Source organism: Clarias gariepinus, chromosome 14, assembly GCF_024256425.1.
Source record: "Clarias gariepinus isolate MV-2021 ecotype Netherlands chromosome 14, CGAR_prim_01v2, whole genome shotgun sequence".
Lineage (NCBI taxonomy): Eukaryota > Metazoa > Chordata > Actinopteri > Siluriformes > Clariidae > Clarias > Clarias gariepinus.
Genome location: NC_071113.1, coordinates 9,265,722 through 9,281,702, shown reverse-complemented (window position 1 = coordinate 9,281,702; position 15,981 = coordinate 9,265,722). Strand labels below are relative to the sequence as shown.

At 36.6% G+C, this 15,981-nt stretch overlaps 2 protein-coding genes across 2 annotated transcripts; one reads left to right on the top strand and one right to left on the bottom strand.

Moving 5' to 3' along the window:
- The first annotated feature begins 2,413 nt into the window (after window positions 1-2,413).
- Window positions 2,414-8,949, top strand: zgc:171971 (uncharacterized protein LOC569690 homolog). The gene is made up of 9 exons (XM_053511716.1): window positions 2,414-2,466; window positions 3,860-4,028; window positions 5,039-5,085; window positions 5,162-5,310; window positions 5,405-5,529; window positions 5,622-5,724; window positions 6,595-6,839; window positions 6,920-7,072; window positions 7,254-8,949. The coding sequence occupies exons 2-9, from the start codon at window positions 3,861-3,863 to the stop codon at window positions 7,416-7,418; spliced, it is 1,155 nt and encodes a 384-aa protein (XP_053367691.1). The 5' UTR covers window positions 2,414-2,466; window position 3,860; the 3' UTR covers window positions 7,419-8,949.
- Window positions 8,950-9,094: 145 nt separating this feature from the next.
- On the bottom strand, window positions 9,095-15,256 carry tfam (transcription factor A, mitochondrial). Its single transcript, XM_053511717.1, has 7 exons — window positions 15,018-15,256; window positions 14,683-14,807; window positions 13,012-13,082; window positions 11,513-11,662; window positions 9,977-10,072; window positions 9,823-9,879; window positions 9,095-9,717 (listed from the first exon to the last, which is right to left on the bottom strand). The coding sequence occupies exons 1-7, from the start codon at window positions 15,098-15,100 to the stop codon at window positions 9,472-9,474; spliced, it is 828 nt and encodes a 275-aa protein (XP_053367692.1). The 5' UTR covers window positions 15,101-15,256; the 3' UTR covers window positions 9,095-9,471.
- Window positions 15,257-15,981: the final 725 nt, after the last annotated feature.

The window sequence follows — 15,981 nt, the reverse complement described above, 5'->3', positions numbered from 1 at the left end:
TATACTATGACATTTAAAAATTTACTGAATATAATTTGTTTTTTTGTTTGTTTGTTTTTAAAGAAAAGACTACAAAATATTTTTTTTAAGAAGAGAGGTAAATATCACTGCGATTACAGTGATACTATAAGTATCACTGCATGGTTACACCATGACAGAGAAATTATAATTAAGTCCTAAGGGTTAGAAAGTTATATCTTTGAGAACTTCTTTATGAAAAGCTGATCTTCCACTAAACCATCATATTTATTATTTATAAAAATATTTATCATTTACAGAAACACTAGCTATAATAATAGTAAGGCCTGTGAGCTCATGTATGTAGAACAGGATGTCTAGTGCTTTCCTCTGAGTGTGTTGTTCCGCACTATGGCACAGTGTGTTGCAGCAGCTTTTAAAGATAAGTTTCTCTTTAAGAAACCACATGTTAGCATTCAAATTTTATGACTGGTAGCTGTGGATGAAAAGAGTTGAGTTGACTGGTAGAGGATAATTAACATCTCTAATACATATGGATATGATTAAATAGTGTTAGGGTTAGGTATAAACTTTATGCTTGAGGTTGGATAATTACAAATCAAGATAAATAATATATAAATATACACACACACACACAATATTACAAACATTTACTTTAACAGTCTGGCTGCCGATTGTTTTATTTTTATTTACACATTCTACACACATTGGAAACATAAATATGCCTTTTGGCTGTTTTTTTTATTTATTCTGAAAGCATGCTGTACAGTTCACTGCCAAGTATTTGTGTACAATTCATCTGGTTTATGGCTTTGCAAGGGGTTTATTACATTGTTGGTGTGTGTACATATATATATATATATATATATATATATATATATATATATATATATATACATACACTATAGTATATAGAAAAAAATCCAAAACTAACTCTTTTACTTTGAAAGTGAGATTTGAGACTTTAAGACTGTTGTGTGTACCAGTAAATAAAAGGGGGAGAAAAAAGTTACAAAACCTTTAATGCAAGTTTGATTAATCTTTTTTCAACAGTAAAGAAATATAACTGAGGACTCCAATTTCTATAACTGGTATAAATGTTTTTATATACAAGTACTTTATTATTGTAATATTGAATCATACACAAGCTGTGCCTCATGGATACATAAAATAATTACCGTATGTTGCTACCAACAGAGAAACACTGCCATCTCTTGGTGGAAAAAAACACTGCTTTATTAACAGTATGAGTGCTAAAATATTATGAATGACACAGCGTTCATGAATGACATGACATAACATCCCTAGCTTAAGAGGAAATAAACAGATCTGAAACAAGCAGCTGAAGACCTGAAATATTATATATTATAAATTTATATATACTTCAGCTGCTTAAATACGTTATATAGTTTAGATCAATATAATATTGATCTAAACTATATAATTAATCTATATATTCATGCATTCATTAATTTATTCATTTAATAAAAACTTCAACCTTGATCAGTGTGGAAGTTAACTTGGAGCCTAATCACAGAAATACCTACATGTATGTTTTAAGAATTACAATTTTGCTCAAAATGTTTGGTTTCTGTACTTTGAGCCCTAGTCTAAATATATTGTGCTAATCAAATTAAAACTGAGTTTTATACTCATTATATACTAAAGATCTAATAATCAATAAAAGGGTTATTCCATAATCGGGGTAACATTTGTGCCCCACTGTTATGCATCTATCCATCCATCCATCATCCATTCATCTATTCATCCATCCAACATCCAGGGACCATGGAGGCCAATGGTGACCACTGTATTCATTCCCGTTTGTAAGACCATGGTCCATGGTAGGACCTCCGGTCAGCATTTACACACTATGGGCAATTTGGGAACGCCAATTAGCCTAATCTGCATGTCTTTGGATTGTGTGAGGAAAACCAGAGTACCCAGAGGGAGCGCAGAGAGAACAGAGCGCAGAGAGAACATGCATCTCAATGCTCATAGACTGCTGAGACGGGACCCAAACCTGGACCCAGGAGGTGCAAAGCGACAGTGCTTATCACTAAGCCACCATGCCGCCACTGATATTCCAAATATAATATAATATATATAGCAGATATAATCTGTATAACAAATTACAGACACCCAGCACCAGAAGACCCTTAATTGGCCTCCCATGAACCCCATTTAACAGTCCAAACATGTGGAAATGGCTTAGAGTGAGGTCAGGACTGTACGCGGGATGTGGCAATAACTTCCAGCTGAGTTTCTGTAATGTGCAAGTGATGTTTGTGTGTACAGCTCCCACAGACAGATGTGTAATGCCAGTTAAAGCAGCAGTCAATGTACAAAATTTTTGTTTCCATGGGCTTCAAAAAACCAGCCAATAAGATCGCGAGGAACTGGGTCACGTGATCGCACGTCGTCAAAGAAGTATCTGCGATGAAGCTGTAGGACTGTTACGGAAGATGTTATAAGTCTAACAAACGCGTAAGTGTTGCGTTGTTAATATATATATTTTTGTTTAAATAACGCGTATTTTGTATTGTAAATGTTTATTTTTTTGTAGCTTTGTTATTTTGTGCTTTGTGTGTGTGTGTGTTTTTTTTTGTTGCAGATTCGTATAGCCTTTTGCTAACAAAACGAATGAACTCGCGTACAGTTCCGAATCCCAAACGGCTTGTTGAGCTGTAGCACACTACACAGGGGGTACAGGAGTTACGTCCTTAACGGTGTTAGGTGACCTAAAGAGGGTATTTGAACGTATTTGGCATTATGCCCAGAAAGGAACGCCTTCTCTAAGCGCTGGCGCGGTAACTACTGTCTATAAGCGCTTGCTTAGGCTGTGTTATTTGTTTTATTTATTAAAACGGCTAATGTGATCAGTCACACTGTGTGTTAGGAGTTGTAAGTATGTGCACACCTGACCATTGTATTTATATATGTTTAATAAACATAAAGTTCCTAATGCGTTCCCTCTTTTCTGTAATAATAAATTCCACTTCTCAGAGGAAGGCTTCTACTATGTTTTTTTTTTTTTTTTTGGTGTGCGGGGTTGTGTGTGTGTGTGTGTGTGTGTGCACTGTTGCCAACTCCTCAGTAAGGAAAGTAGCCATTGGCTGTCCTAAAAGTTGCTATATGACGTCATCGCGTAATTTACATAATGTCATAACAAAAAGTGGGTAGATAAAATCATCCTAAATACGTTTAGAACTAAACAAATGGACTTTGTTCTGTCTGTGTGTATATAAAAAAAAGAACAATAATATGCAATTGCTTAGCCTAACATAGGTAATGTAGCAAGGATTTTATTATTATTAATATTATTATTATTATTATGTAATAAAATAAATTAAAATGAGAGAATCGAAAAAGAATAGAAAAGGCTAGTTTTAGAGGCCTGTTTTGATTTTGTTAATTATATAATAAAGAAAAAGAAAATAAATAGATAGAATACAAAAGGAACATAGAAACTAGTGTTAATTAATTAATGTTATTTGTTTTTCTTTTTAAGAATTAATTTTTTTTTCTTTTTAATTTCACACTTCCAACCCTCCTCCTTTACTCGGGCTTGGTATCAGCTAAAGTGACCCAAAAGAGACCCTTTTTTGTGTTTTAGTTCATATTATATATATATATATATATATATATATATATATATATATAATATATATATATATATATATATATACACATAAAATATACAGACACAAAGTCTCCAAAAGTCTCCAGTAACACCAGAAAAAGACGCCAGATTTGTCGCTAGTTGCTTTTTTCAAAATGAGTCGCTAGAGGGGTCTGAATACTCGTTAGTTGACAACACTCTGTGGGTGTGGGTGTGTGTGTATTTAGAGTATTTGATGTATTATTTGATGTTTTACAGAATGGCGGAAGGTGATGATGGAGATCCTGCAGCCTGCTCATCTGGGACTCTGCGTCCATCTTTCTCTTTGGGAAGAGGACTGGCAGGACGCTCGTTACTGAATCCTCCACCTCCAGGCAGGCTCACATCCCTGCGCTCCAGAGACCTCACACTCGGGGGATATAAAAAGGTTTCACACACACACCTTTATGTCATATAAAATATAGCACTTACTGTATGTGTTAAATCTGTTGCTAAAGTTAATTATTGGAAACTTTGATTGCTGGGAACTCCCTGCTGTTGTAATGCAGTCAAATAAAGTTAAAGTAATCTTGGGCATTTTTTTTTGCAAATTTAAATACAGGTAGTACCAGAGTTACATCCGAGTTACGAATTTCCACGTACAGACCGCAATTCTACTTCTGCGGAAGTAGCTCACAAGTATTGCACCAAAAATAGACACTGCAATGCACCAGATACCCATATTTAGAATTATATAGAATATTTTCAGTGTGTAAGTGAATTTATAGAATGGCTAAAATACGGTATGATGAATGTGTGTGCATGTGCGGGGGAAATAAGTCGACCTGAGCGGTTTCAATGAATCAGTCTGGGAGCATGATGATAAAAAATGTCTGTCCTCTAAATCTGTTCTGATGGAGAATAATCCTAATTTCTCAACAAAACAGAGTTCACAGAGACAAAATGGAGTTTGCGATTGCACTCGCGATTTAAAGGTGCAGAGACAACACTTAAATTTTACTGTGCGATTCATTTCCTTAGGGGCGGTTACAGTTTTTGGCCACATGATGGCAGTGTGGGGAAAAGGCACAAATTCAGTCAAGTAGATATGCTTTACATTGTACAGTATATTTGTGTCGAAGGCATATGGCGTATGAGACTCACTTTGTCAGGCATAAGTCTGAACAAATCAGACTTATGAATGTGCTTCCGGAACGGAACTTGTTCGTAAGTTGTGGACTACCTGTATTATTTTAGTTATTTTTTACGTATGTCTATTCAAAGTGAGCACAGGTGAGGTTTACTGGTGCTGCTTAAAGGGTTTACATTGCATAGACCCAAAGCAGGATTTTAATAAACATCCTAATAGAATCCAGGGAACCAGCACAGACTGACCAAATCAATATATAAATCAATTACACCCCCCAATATTTCATTTAATACTTTTTTTTCCTGCAGAAAACATTTTTACCAAATGTCCACTCCATTCGTAAAAGCAAAGACGAGTAAGTATCTAAAGTATCATCAGCCACGATTATTTAATTCAGCAGTTCAGCCAACTAAATTTTTTTTTTCATGCAGGTTAAGGGAGGAGCCTCGTACCGCGCCAAAGAAGGATAGAAGGGAAAGGGAAGACAGGCAGAGAGAGCGAAGGCGGAAAGAGAGACCCCAGACTATACAGTCACACTCCATTTTTGAACAGGGACCTGCAGACACCTTCAGGAAAACAGGTAAAGCTAATTGCAAATTGTTTCCCACCAAAAAAACGAGTGCAGTGTAATAACAGTAATGAGCGATAGCAGCCGTGGCTCTTTTATTTTGCAGGAAGTTGGGGGACGACAAATCTGAGCGACTATGATCCTTCAGTTCCCACTAAAAGCATTAAAAAGGAGAGGAATGTCCCTGAGGAGGAGGATGATGAAATTTTAGAAAAGCTTCAGCGAGATGACGTGAGTTGTAGTCATTTCTTCTTAATTGATTTGAAATCTATCCTGTATATAAATGTTTTTTTTCTAACAGTCATTTATTGTCTGCTTTGTAGTTCATAGATGATCCTGGCCTGAAAAACGATCCCAAGCAGACACCGATAAGACTTCCACTGCATCAGTCGTTCGACTACTTAGCGAAAGGGACATCGCGGTCTTGTAGGTTTAAAAGCCTTTATCAGAAAATTTTTTTTTTAAGTGATGTGCTGACTTTAAAAGGAAAAAGAAATCAGAAAGTGATGAAACATATTGCAAAGAATATGTATACTTCAGCCTCTTTAAAGTAAATGGTTACTATAAAGAGTGTTCGTGAATAATTGAGTGTAACAGATTATCCATATTTGCATTGTTTTCTATGGGAAAATGCACTTCACTATACCAAATTTTGAGTTACGAACTCGCCTCCGAAGCGGATTAAAGTTGTATGGCGAAGTTCCACGTGCTTAATTGAGCTTTTCAAGCCCCGGTTTTTAAGCCCCGCTCCAGTACTTGTGATAAAAGGATGATGGCACACAGATGGCATTTTTGGTTTGCTGCAGGTAGATAATTAAAGTTAGTTTTTTTATTTCATAAATACAAGGAGGACTCAAATAGACATTGAGTATTTTATTTGAAAGTAACCTTCAACCCAGCGTCTTTTTCTTAGAGTTCAAAATGTTTTTGTTGCATGCAGAAGATAAAATTTCGTTTTTTTCTGTAGAAGTTCATTGTAGCATTGATTTTATAAATGCAACACACTATAGTTTTTTTTAAAAATACATAGCATAAAGGTAAAAACGATATATGCAGCGGTATGTTCATTTTAGATGTCGAACGGGTTTTGTGGCTCCCGGTATTTTCTTTTCTGTAAGAAAGTCACACTCCAAACAGGGCCTGAAATTGGTTCGAATGGCTCTTTGTGTGTTTAAGGTTGCCGACACCTGGTCCAGTTTGTACAGTTTTCGTCACATTATTATTGTCAATATAATACATTACAGTGTAATCGGATGACTGATGAGTATCCATCCTTACTCACATTGTTTTTCACAGTAAAAGAAGCGTCGACTGATCACCCTGGTTTGAGGTCAGTAAAAACCCATGTTGGAACTTCTGCAGGTCCTCAGCCTCCTAGTGTCGGACAACTTTTCCAGCAGTTAAGCATCTCGGAGCGGGAAGAGCTTTTATTCATCCAGCTTCCTGATAGCATTCCTGTCTCAGTAAACGCTCTAAAAAGTGAAAAGTCTGTGAAAAAGTGTGATTCTGAAGACAAGCGTGCCTCTCATATCAAAGCACAAGTAAGTCGAAGCTTCAGGATTTCTTCTCTCCATCTTATTTTTGAAACATCCTTGATCTTTGTTCCTTTGTCATGCTTAAGGACCCAGGGGGAAAAGCGTCTGTGCCTGTGCTGTCAGACTTCGCAGAAGGTTTTATAGGCAAAGTGCAAATTAGGAAATCTGGCAAAGTGCAGCTTGTACTAGGAGACGTTACGCTGGACGTATCAGAAGGAGCCGCATTTTCTTTCCTGCAGGTGAGATCCCCATTAACCCCACTGCTGCACAAGTCAAAACAGTCAGCATGCTTTATTTGTCTTTCTCAGCTGAATCTAGATCAGATCATTAGTTAGTTAGCTGTTATTATGATAAAGCTGTAGTATAAATATAGTGTAAGGAACGGAGGATTGAGGTGTGCTTATTCGTGCCTCTTTACAGCAACTTGTGTGTGTGCGGCTCGCTGAAGGTCTGACCGGAGACATGACGGTGCTCGGAGACGTTAAACACAAGCTGGTGTGCTCCCCTGACTTCGAGGCTCTGCTTAAAGGGGTCAAGGCTCCGTCACGCATCCAGCCACTCTTAAGTACTGTTCAGATGGGTTAAGCTCTCCAGACAAGCTGGAAAAATGGCAGAGGATGTTTTTAATAATCATCATGACTAATTTGCACAAGATAAGCATTCGCTGTGTACATCACAGAGACTCATCGGATGTTTTGAACGATGGATCATTTCCTGAGAGACTATTTGTACCCTTGTTATTTACTAACTCGCAAAGTTCTTTTATACTGTGGGGAAAAATGACATAAACCAGGGTTTCTCAAACTGGAGGGCGTGACCATGCACATGGGGTCGCTTTATTTACAACTTGAGAGTTTGGGAGAGGAACTCGGCTAAACTCAAACCTCCCTTGTTTTAAATGAGTCCACGTAATGGACTGAATTGTGAAAATGGATTTTGCACGCTGTAATTCTAAAGTGTTTTTTATTTTAACAAACCACACTAAAATTAATAGCATGTGTGCTATTTTAAGTAAGTATTAGAGATTCAAATTGATTCAGGCACACCATGATTGATGTGTCAGCGTCAGTTCACGTATTACCACTCCAGAATCAAATTATTTTTCACTTTCACTCACTCACTCACTCATCTTCTATGCTGCGTAATCCTGTATTCAGGGTCCCAGGGGGCCTGGAGCCTATCCCAGGAGACTTGGGGCAGGAAGTAGGGTACACACACACACACGCTACTGGCAATTTGGGAACGCCAATTAGCCTAACCTGCATGTCTTTGAATTGTGGGAGGAAACCAAAGTACCCAGATGAAACCACCAAGCACGGGGAGAACAATGCAAATCCAAACTAAATTTGGGTATCGTGATATCGTAGTGGATGATCTTTAGTAAGTATAGCTCTCCTGACACAGTATTAGAGTAAAAAGAGAGAAAAAAAAGATTTTTTAGTACAAAGACTAGATGAATTGATGTCAACATGGCATTACTCTGACTCAGTGGAGGAAAAGTTACTTAAACACAGTTCAACATTTATTAAGTATGCATTAACAGTCACAATGGTGAAATTTAACCAAGAAATCAACATGCGATGTATAACTGAGCACCCAGATATCTCTCTGTCAATATAAAGCTTAATTCACATAATGGTATAAGAGGAATAACACACTTTGTGTGCAATGTTATAAGACATTAATATACATCTGGATAGTATGAAGCTCTGCTCCTTATCACACCACTCGGCTGTGTATTTCTCCTATTCCCTCTCATGTTTTATTCCATATCTATTTACCCTAAGCTGAAATGCGGTTCCCGTTTAAAATTTTTCAATATATGAAAAACACAAGTTCATCTGTCCTGCTAGGCAGTGCAAGGAATATTCCTTGGGTTTTTATTTGTGCATAGACTCATTGTAAAATGTTTAAATAATAATTAAAAAAAGTTCAGAAATGTGTATAAAAAATATTTTTTAAAAGTATAGTGGTCAAGACTTGAGCAGTTGCAGAAAGGTCACTGTCAGCTTCACAAAATTGTTTTAACCCCCCCGGGTACAGTTTTTCTTAAAACAGGACGAACAAGAAATCTGTATAAAATGAGATTTTTACACAGATACACACGAATTGTGTTCCTACCTTGTGTTTATTGTATTTTGACAGTGTACTATTGTAAGTGCTAGCTGTTGATCGAGTTACACTGTGTAGACAGTTCATGTAGCTTGTTTTGTTTTATAGAAAATGTAAATATTTATTGAGTAAAGATGTGATACAAAAAATGGCAGTCGGGATTTTTTAATCATGAGCGAAAATGCAATCATGATGCACAAGCTGGATACACTAGAAAGCAAAAAAAAAAAAAAAAAAAAGAACGGAAGTAAATATCGCAGTTATTAGTAAACTTCATACTGAATGAAAGGAGATGCAGTAGTCGTACGCCTTACGTTTCAATGTCCGTTTAAGCAAAATGAACCACCAAACTGGCCTTGAAGGGTTTGTCACAGTTCCAAATACTTCTTGCTGTTAACACCATGAACAAGCAGCACTAATCAGGGGAAATGTTTTATTAGGACGGTGTGCACCTTTTTCTTTCTTTTTTTTTTTTTTTAAATGCAGCCCTTCCAACTAAACATAAGCAATCTCTCACTTTTTAGTGCTACTCATTGGGAGTTTTCGTTTTAGCAGTAGCAGTCTTTTTCTCTGCTGTTTTCTTGGCAGGCGCTGTGGCCTTTAACACCTTTACTTTAGATTTCTTTTTGCCGCTTTTCGTCGCTGCCTTCTTACGTCTCGACTCCCTCCGTCGAACCAAATCCTCCCTCCCGAGTTCAACCATGTGCTCCTCCCATGTCTTGATCTCATTTTTATAACGTACTTTGTCATCCTCTGCAAGCTGCATATATATCTAAACACAAAATCGTAAATAAATAAATAAATAAATAAATAGCAGATGTGTATCAATTTAATATGATCTTAGATAGATATATAGCAGCACTGAAATGGTACTTGCTTGTTTCTGTGACAAGGACAGACTCTTCCAGTCATCGAACAGAGACTTCATTTTTCCCTGGAAGAAGAAACAACTTTAAAAGTTACAAATCCCGAACAGATTTTAGTTTTAAACTTTAAAGAAAAAATTATCATATCCAGAGACAGATCTTTACCGTCATAGAGCTTCCTTTAGCTTCTTCAAAGTGCTCTGCCATGAAGATGTTGAAGGCTGATCTGGGGCGTTTGGGCTTGCCGAGACTGTTCAATTCCTACACTTGCAAAATATATATATTAATAATAATAATAATAATTAATAATAATAATAATAATAATAAAAAGATCTGAGATCTGTGTTAACTTGTTAAAAAAATAGTAAAATATCAGACCTTTAAGTACAACTACTATTTAAATTATTTATAAAATATTTTTAGGCTACTGCCAATTTTCCTCTTTTGGAAGATTTAAGTTCATATTACTGAAGTAAAAAAATAAAATAGAATAAAAAATAAATAAATAAAAACTATTCACCTTGGCAGTAAAAAAAAAAGTAAAAAAATTCTGAGTTGATATGACAGCAACTGCCAAAATATTAGGTTACACACGTGAGGGGTCAGAAGTTCAAATGTGGGTTAATATCAGAGCGTTTAAAACACCTACGGTACGTGACTGTCAGAGTCTTTAGTACGTCTGCTGTTTTACTGTGAGAAGTTTTTTTTTTTTTTTTTTAACAATTACTTCAGCCAACTGTGTGGCAGCAGTACAGTGTGTAAAGTCATGCAGATACTGTACAGGTCAAGTGCTCCTGTTCCTGTTTACACCAAACATCAGACACGGGAACACTGTGATCTTATACAGTACATGCTAAACACAGAGATTGTCCATTTCATTGAATTTAATAGCAATATAGTTTACTGTAAGATTTGTCTCAAATGTTTACATTTCTTATATATTTTTTAAAAGTTAAATTGTTTAAATCCCATGTCTCATAATTTCCAGTTCAGTAGGGGGTGGTATCGAACCAACTGTGCATAAAAACCCAAAGAAGAAGCAACGTGAGGTTTTTGCAGATGATGGAACCGGTTTGTATTTTCAGCTAAAGCTGTGGTATATGTTTATGAACTCTTAACTTGTAGAGCATTTAGCATTTAAACACTTACTTAAATAACTGAAAAACGTATATGAATCGATTCCAAATCTAAAACAGGACTCATCAATTAATAGAATCGATCAACACATTTAAATTGAATGATCAATTAAACTGCACATTTCTAATGTTGCCCGTGATATTGTTTTTGGTGCCAGATGGGATGAATAGTATTACATAACATGCTGATCTCCTGGGAATTTCACACATAACAGCCTATTTAGTTGCAGAGTGACAGTTTGTGGGTAGAAACACCTTATGGATGAGAGAAGCCTACGGTTACCTGAGTAAACCACTCTTTGCAACCATAGTCACGTGATCAGCTGTCACGATAACTAAATAAACAATCTGGTGCACGGTGCAGTGTTTTTTATGCTGTTTGCTTTCCGTGATGTCTGGTCGTTTTGCTAAAAATCAAGTGCTTCAGGATATCTATAATACATATATAATAAAATTATATAATAACTGCGATATCAGAAATATTTACACAATCCTGTTGGGTGAGCAGCATTCACTTCATTCACACTGAAGCAGGCATTACTGACGAGCCTGAGCGTTCACTCACCCTCTTCTTCCTGATTGCTTTTCTTTTCGCCATCTTCTGTCGTTTCTCCTCGGCGATAGCTGCAGACTGGGCGGGCGTCAGCTGATCCTGGTACGCCTTCTTATCCACTTTGTACTGCTCTCTGGCTGCCATGGACGCTTCTTCAAAGGGCTACAAGAGGAAACCGGTCACAGTGACGACGCGGTTATTATTTTGTGGTGCAAGAGTAAAAAATAAAACATTCTATTTTAAAGAAATGAACCAACGAAAGGATGGTGACATGGCTACAGCGCAAATTATCAGGAAACCAAAACATGTATATATTAATTGACACAGATCCGTGACGACAACACAGACTTAGTCACTGACTGATAAAATAAAAAATAAAAAAGTTAACATGTACAATTTCTATTTTTATACAGAAGTCTTGCCTGTTTGCGTCAACGATGAACGATTTAGCCATCAATTTTATCTGATGTTTCATTTTTGCAAAAATTTAGAACACACAATCTGTGCATATTATTATTATTAGGTCTCAGAAACAACCATAAAAACATGTGATCTTATGAAACTGTGCTATTTATTTGCCTATGTGGGCTTTATTTATTTTTTTTTATTTTGCTTAGTCATGTTTGTAAAGTTGGTTCGAATGAAATTAAATTCAGTTCATCATATAATAAAAAAAGTATGTCTCACACTATTTATTAAAACTTTAAATTTAGAGCAAAAAATTGTTACAAATATTGTGGATTTTAAGGTCTAAACAATGCCTACAATTAGGGATGCACCGAAATGAAAATTCTGGGCCGAAAACGAAACCGAAATTTTTGGATGCACTTGGCCGAAAACCGATACCAAAACCGAAACTGGCTTTATTAAAAAACATGTTTAAAATATTTTCTTTTTGTTTGTATTAAAAAAAAAGGGTGGTTTATTGCAACTTTGCTGTCCTCATCTGAAACTTTAAAGTGCTTCCAAACCGCCGACATACTCCGTGTTTAATGCGTAATGACAGCGCGAACGAGACGGGAGGATGGGAGAGGCGTGGCGACAATTTCGGCTTTTATTTTCGGCGCTTTCTTACGTTTCGGCCGAAACCGATAATGCTATTTCGGCCGAAAATTTTCGGCGGCCGAAATTTCGGTGCATCCCTACCTACAATATTATTACACCAAAGAGTGTTTAGTTACTTCGTCTTGTTCTTTATATATGGAAGGGGAGATGTGGAGGGGGTTGTATGCTCAATCTCTGAAACTAATAGAAATTTTAATCAATCGAAACTTGTTAAAGGTCATATATAATTGTTGTTTATTTAGCAGATTGCTTTTGTGCCGGTTCGTAATGCTGGTTCATTCCGCAGGCTATTTTTCCTGTGGAGAATACTGGATAGCATTGTCCTCTTTTTCTGCTTTTTTTTCTCTACAGCATCAGCCGGGATTTTAATTTGGTGGATTTCACCACATAACAATCATCATTAGTTCTTCAGATTTTGTTAAAAAAAAAAGAATAAAAAGACTTGCCCGTTTCTCCTCAGGTGTAAGGGTCCTCCATTGCTGTGCTATCTTTCGGACGATGTCCACAATCTTGACTTCTGAAGGTTTAAAATGATAGTTTTATTCAGGTCAGAGTTACACACAAGTAAATGAGCAGGCTACTGACAATACAGTCCTGAACATGATGGAAACAACAGATCTATACACAAGGGATGAGTTTTGTGGTTAAGGCTTTGAGTTTCTACATTTAGTTAACCAGACCTTAATGGTGTTTTCACACTACAGTCTCATGCACAGGTCTCAGGATGCTTAAACCCAAAGTTCACTAGAAAAGGTGCGAGGCGGCAGTGCTAACCACTACACCACACCCATTATTGACATGTTTTTCAAAATATTAATAATATTAGACATAGTGTGAAGGTTGACTTCTTGATGTACAGGTAGTCCCAGACGTACAAACATCCGAGTTACGAGTTTCCGCAGATAAGAACTGACCGCGGTTCTACTTTTGGTTCAATAGCAGAAGTAGCTCACATGTATTTTACAAAAAAATAGGCACTGCAGTGCACCAGGTACCAATATTTACAATTACATAGAATATTTCCGATTGCAGGTTAGGGCGGGGGGATTTGTGGGAGAAATTATTCGTCCCCACTGGTTTTAATAAATCAGGCCGGGAGCACGATAATAGAACAGCTGTCCTGTAATGCTGTCTAATCCATGAATAATCCTAATTTTGAAAAATACACAGTCCAATACAGTGGAAAACAGCTCTGAGACAAAATGACATCTGGGATTCCCCTTACGATTTTAAGGTGCAGAGACAACACTAACATTTGAAATGTGAGATCCATTTCCTTAGGCAGGTTACAGTTTTTGGCCACATGATGGGAGTGTGGGGAAAAGGAACAGAGACTTAGTGGTATGCTTTACATTGCTTTACATTGTATATGAATTTGTGTCAAAGCTTAAGTTTCCACTTGGCGAATAAAACAAAGCCTTTAAAGTCAGTCAAAAATTATCCGCACTTTGGTTCTATTAAAACGTCTGTTTGCCGCACAAAGTGCACTTCTGTCTGTCTTACACTATCAGCGCTTTCTGTTCAAGACTCTGGTTTTCCCAGTGACTGCTGTGCAGGAGTAAACATGTTAAATCAGTTGATTTTTAACTGAGGTGTGAGCAAAAATGATGCCTCACTTGTGATTTGCACAAAAGAGCAAATCTTGTATTTATTTTTTTTGGTATTCTGAGGGTATTCCTGGTGTCAAAACAATTTACGGAAGAGTGTAAACAGAAGCGTTGGGGTATTTCCCAATATTTCATTATTACGAGTCTGAGTGTAAATGGCAGAGTATGAAACAGAACAATACTCAATCAAGAAAAATGTTTATAGAAGAGCTGCAATAAACTTTAAATTAAACGCAGAGGACTGCTGCCCAAGTGCGTTGTGATCTTGCACCAAAGAAATAGATGTACTTTCCTTTTCTAAAAGTTAGTTAAAATAAGTTCTACAGACAGAGTGCAGATTATTTCAGACTCCCCCTCGTATACACAGCAGCTAAAATAAAATTATTAACAAAATGCATGAATGCATTTGTGACGTCACCTGAAGCAGTGCAGTGACATTCTGAGATTGTGCTGTACACTTTCCATTGAAACGAGCTGGATCAAAGAGCTTTTTGAGAGAAGGAATATTACCTGGATTCTGTCTGACCACGATGGGCTGCTGCTCTTTGACATATCGCATGTAAGCAGTCAGGGGTCTTTTTGGAGGACCAGCTGTAGTGCTGAAGTGTTTTAATGCTGGAGCGACACAAGAGCACCTGCAAAGAGCAACCACACACACACACACACACAGTCATTTTGTTTTAAGTATCTCATGAAGTCCACACACTGATCTCTCTCTCTCTTTCTCTCACACAGTTATTTTAAACAAGTGTCACATAAGGAAATCTACACACTGATCTCTCTCTCTCTCTCTCTCTCTCTCTCTCACACACACACACACACACACACACATTAATGATCTTTACCTTACAGTAACTGCACTCGAAAACAAACCCAGTGATCTGGCCAAAAGATTAGCACCAACTGTCACAAAGTTGAACGGAGCCATGTTGAAATATAAGTCTGGAACACTCTCTCACACACACTCCAACACTCTGACCTGGTGTGTGTGAAATAAAATACAATTAATTCCGATTAGTAAAAGTGTGTTGTTGTGCGCGAGCTACATGGAAGCCCCTCTGCCCTCTTTAGCAGCATGAAAGGCGCCTTCTGCAGCACAGGTGCATTATGGGAGAACACGAGACTATCTGAAATCCACAAATTCACATTCGCCTTGTTTTTCATATGTAAATTATTATTCCATGGACTTCCTACTCACAAAATTAGCCTGCCCTTTTCTAGAAAGAACATTTTTGTCTGTTGGATTTTAGAGTGAATTTAAATGGGAATATTGCGAATGAGAATATGCAAAACTCAGATTGAAATATTTTTGGACTTTTATTCTATATAAAAAAAGGTCATTTCAGTGTTAAATTTCGGCATTGAGAGAACAGAAGGGACTGTCGTGACCGGTGATTGGTCGCTGGAGAAAAAACGTGATCGTTGATTAGCTGATAGGAACTGACGTGATCAATAATTGGTGATTGATGAGCACTTCAGCTTCACTTTGATTTATGCTCGTTTATGCTAAACAAATGCTTCTTTTAAATAACATGAATACATTTTATTACACATTTTATATGTATTTTTGTGACGATAATGTTATTATTTTAACCCTTAAATATTGAATGTTTTATTTAGTTGTTGTTAATAATTTTTAAACAAAAACAAATATCTGTACCTAATTAACAGAGAATTAATTAAGCTTTGTCTTAAAAACTAAAGTATAGGTTACATATTATAATGAATCATGTTGCTATTTTTATGACTGTAGTAGTTTTTACATTTATTTAAAAATATGTTTTTTTCACGAAGAAAAGTTGGCAACAA

Bases quoted from the DNA above. Each gene is read 5' to 3' on its own strand.
- zgc:171971 (XM_053511716.1), top strand. From the start codon at position 3,861: ATGGCGGAAGGTGATGATGGAGATCCTGCAGCCTGCTCATCTGGGACT. The intron at 4,029-5,038 runs GTTTCACACACA...TTTTTCCTGCAG, and splicing joins CACTCGGGGGATATAAAAAG to AAAACATTTTTACCAAATGT. The intron at 5,725-6,594 runs GTAGGTTTAAAA...TGTTTTTCACAG, and splicing joins GAAAGGGACATCGCGGTCTT to TAAAAGAAGCGTCGACTGAT.
- tfam (XM_053511717.1), bottom strand. From the start codon at position 15,100: ATGGCTCCGTTCAACTTTGTGACAGTTGGTGCTAATCTTTTGGCCAGA. The intron at 14,808-15,017 runs GTAAAGATCATT...TGCTCTTTGCAG, and splicing joins TCGAGTGCAGTTACTGTAAG to GTGCTCTTGTGTCGCTCCAG. The intron at 9,718-9,822 runs GCAAGTACCATT...TTTTGTGTTTAG, and splicing joins TGTCCTTGTCACAGAAACAA to ATATATATGCAGCTTGCAGA.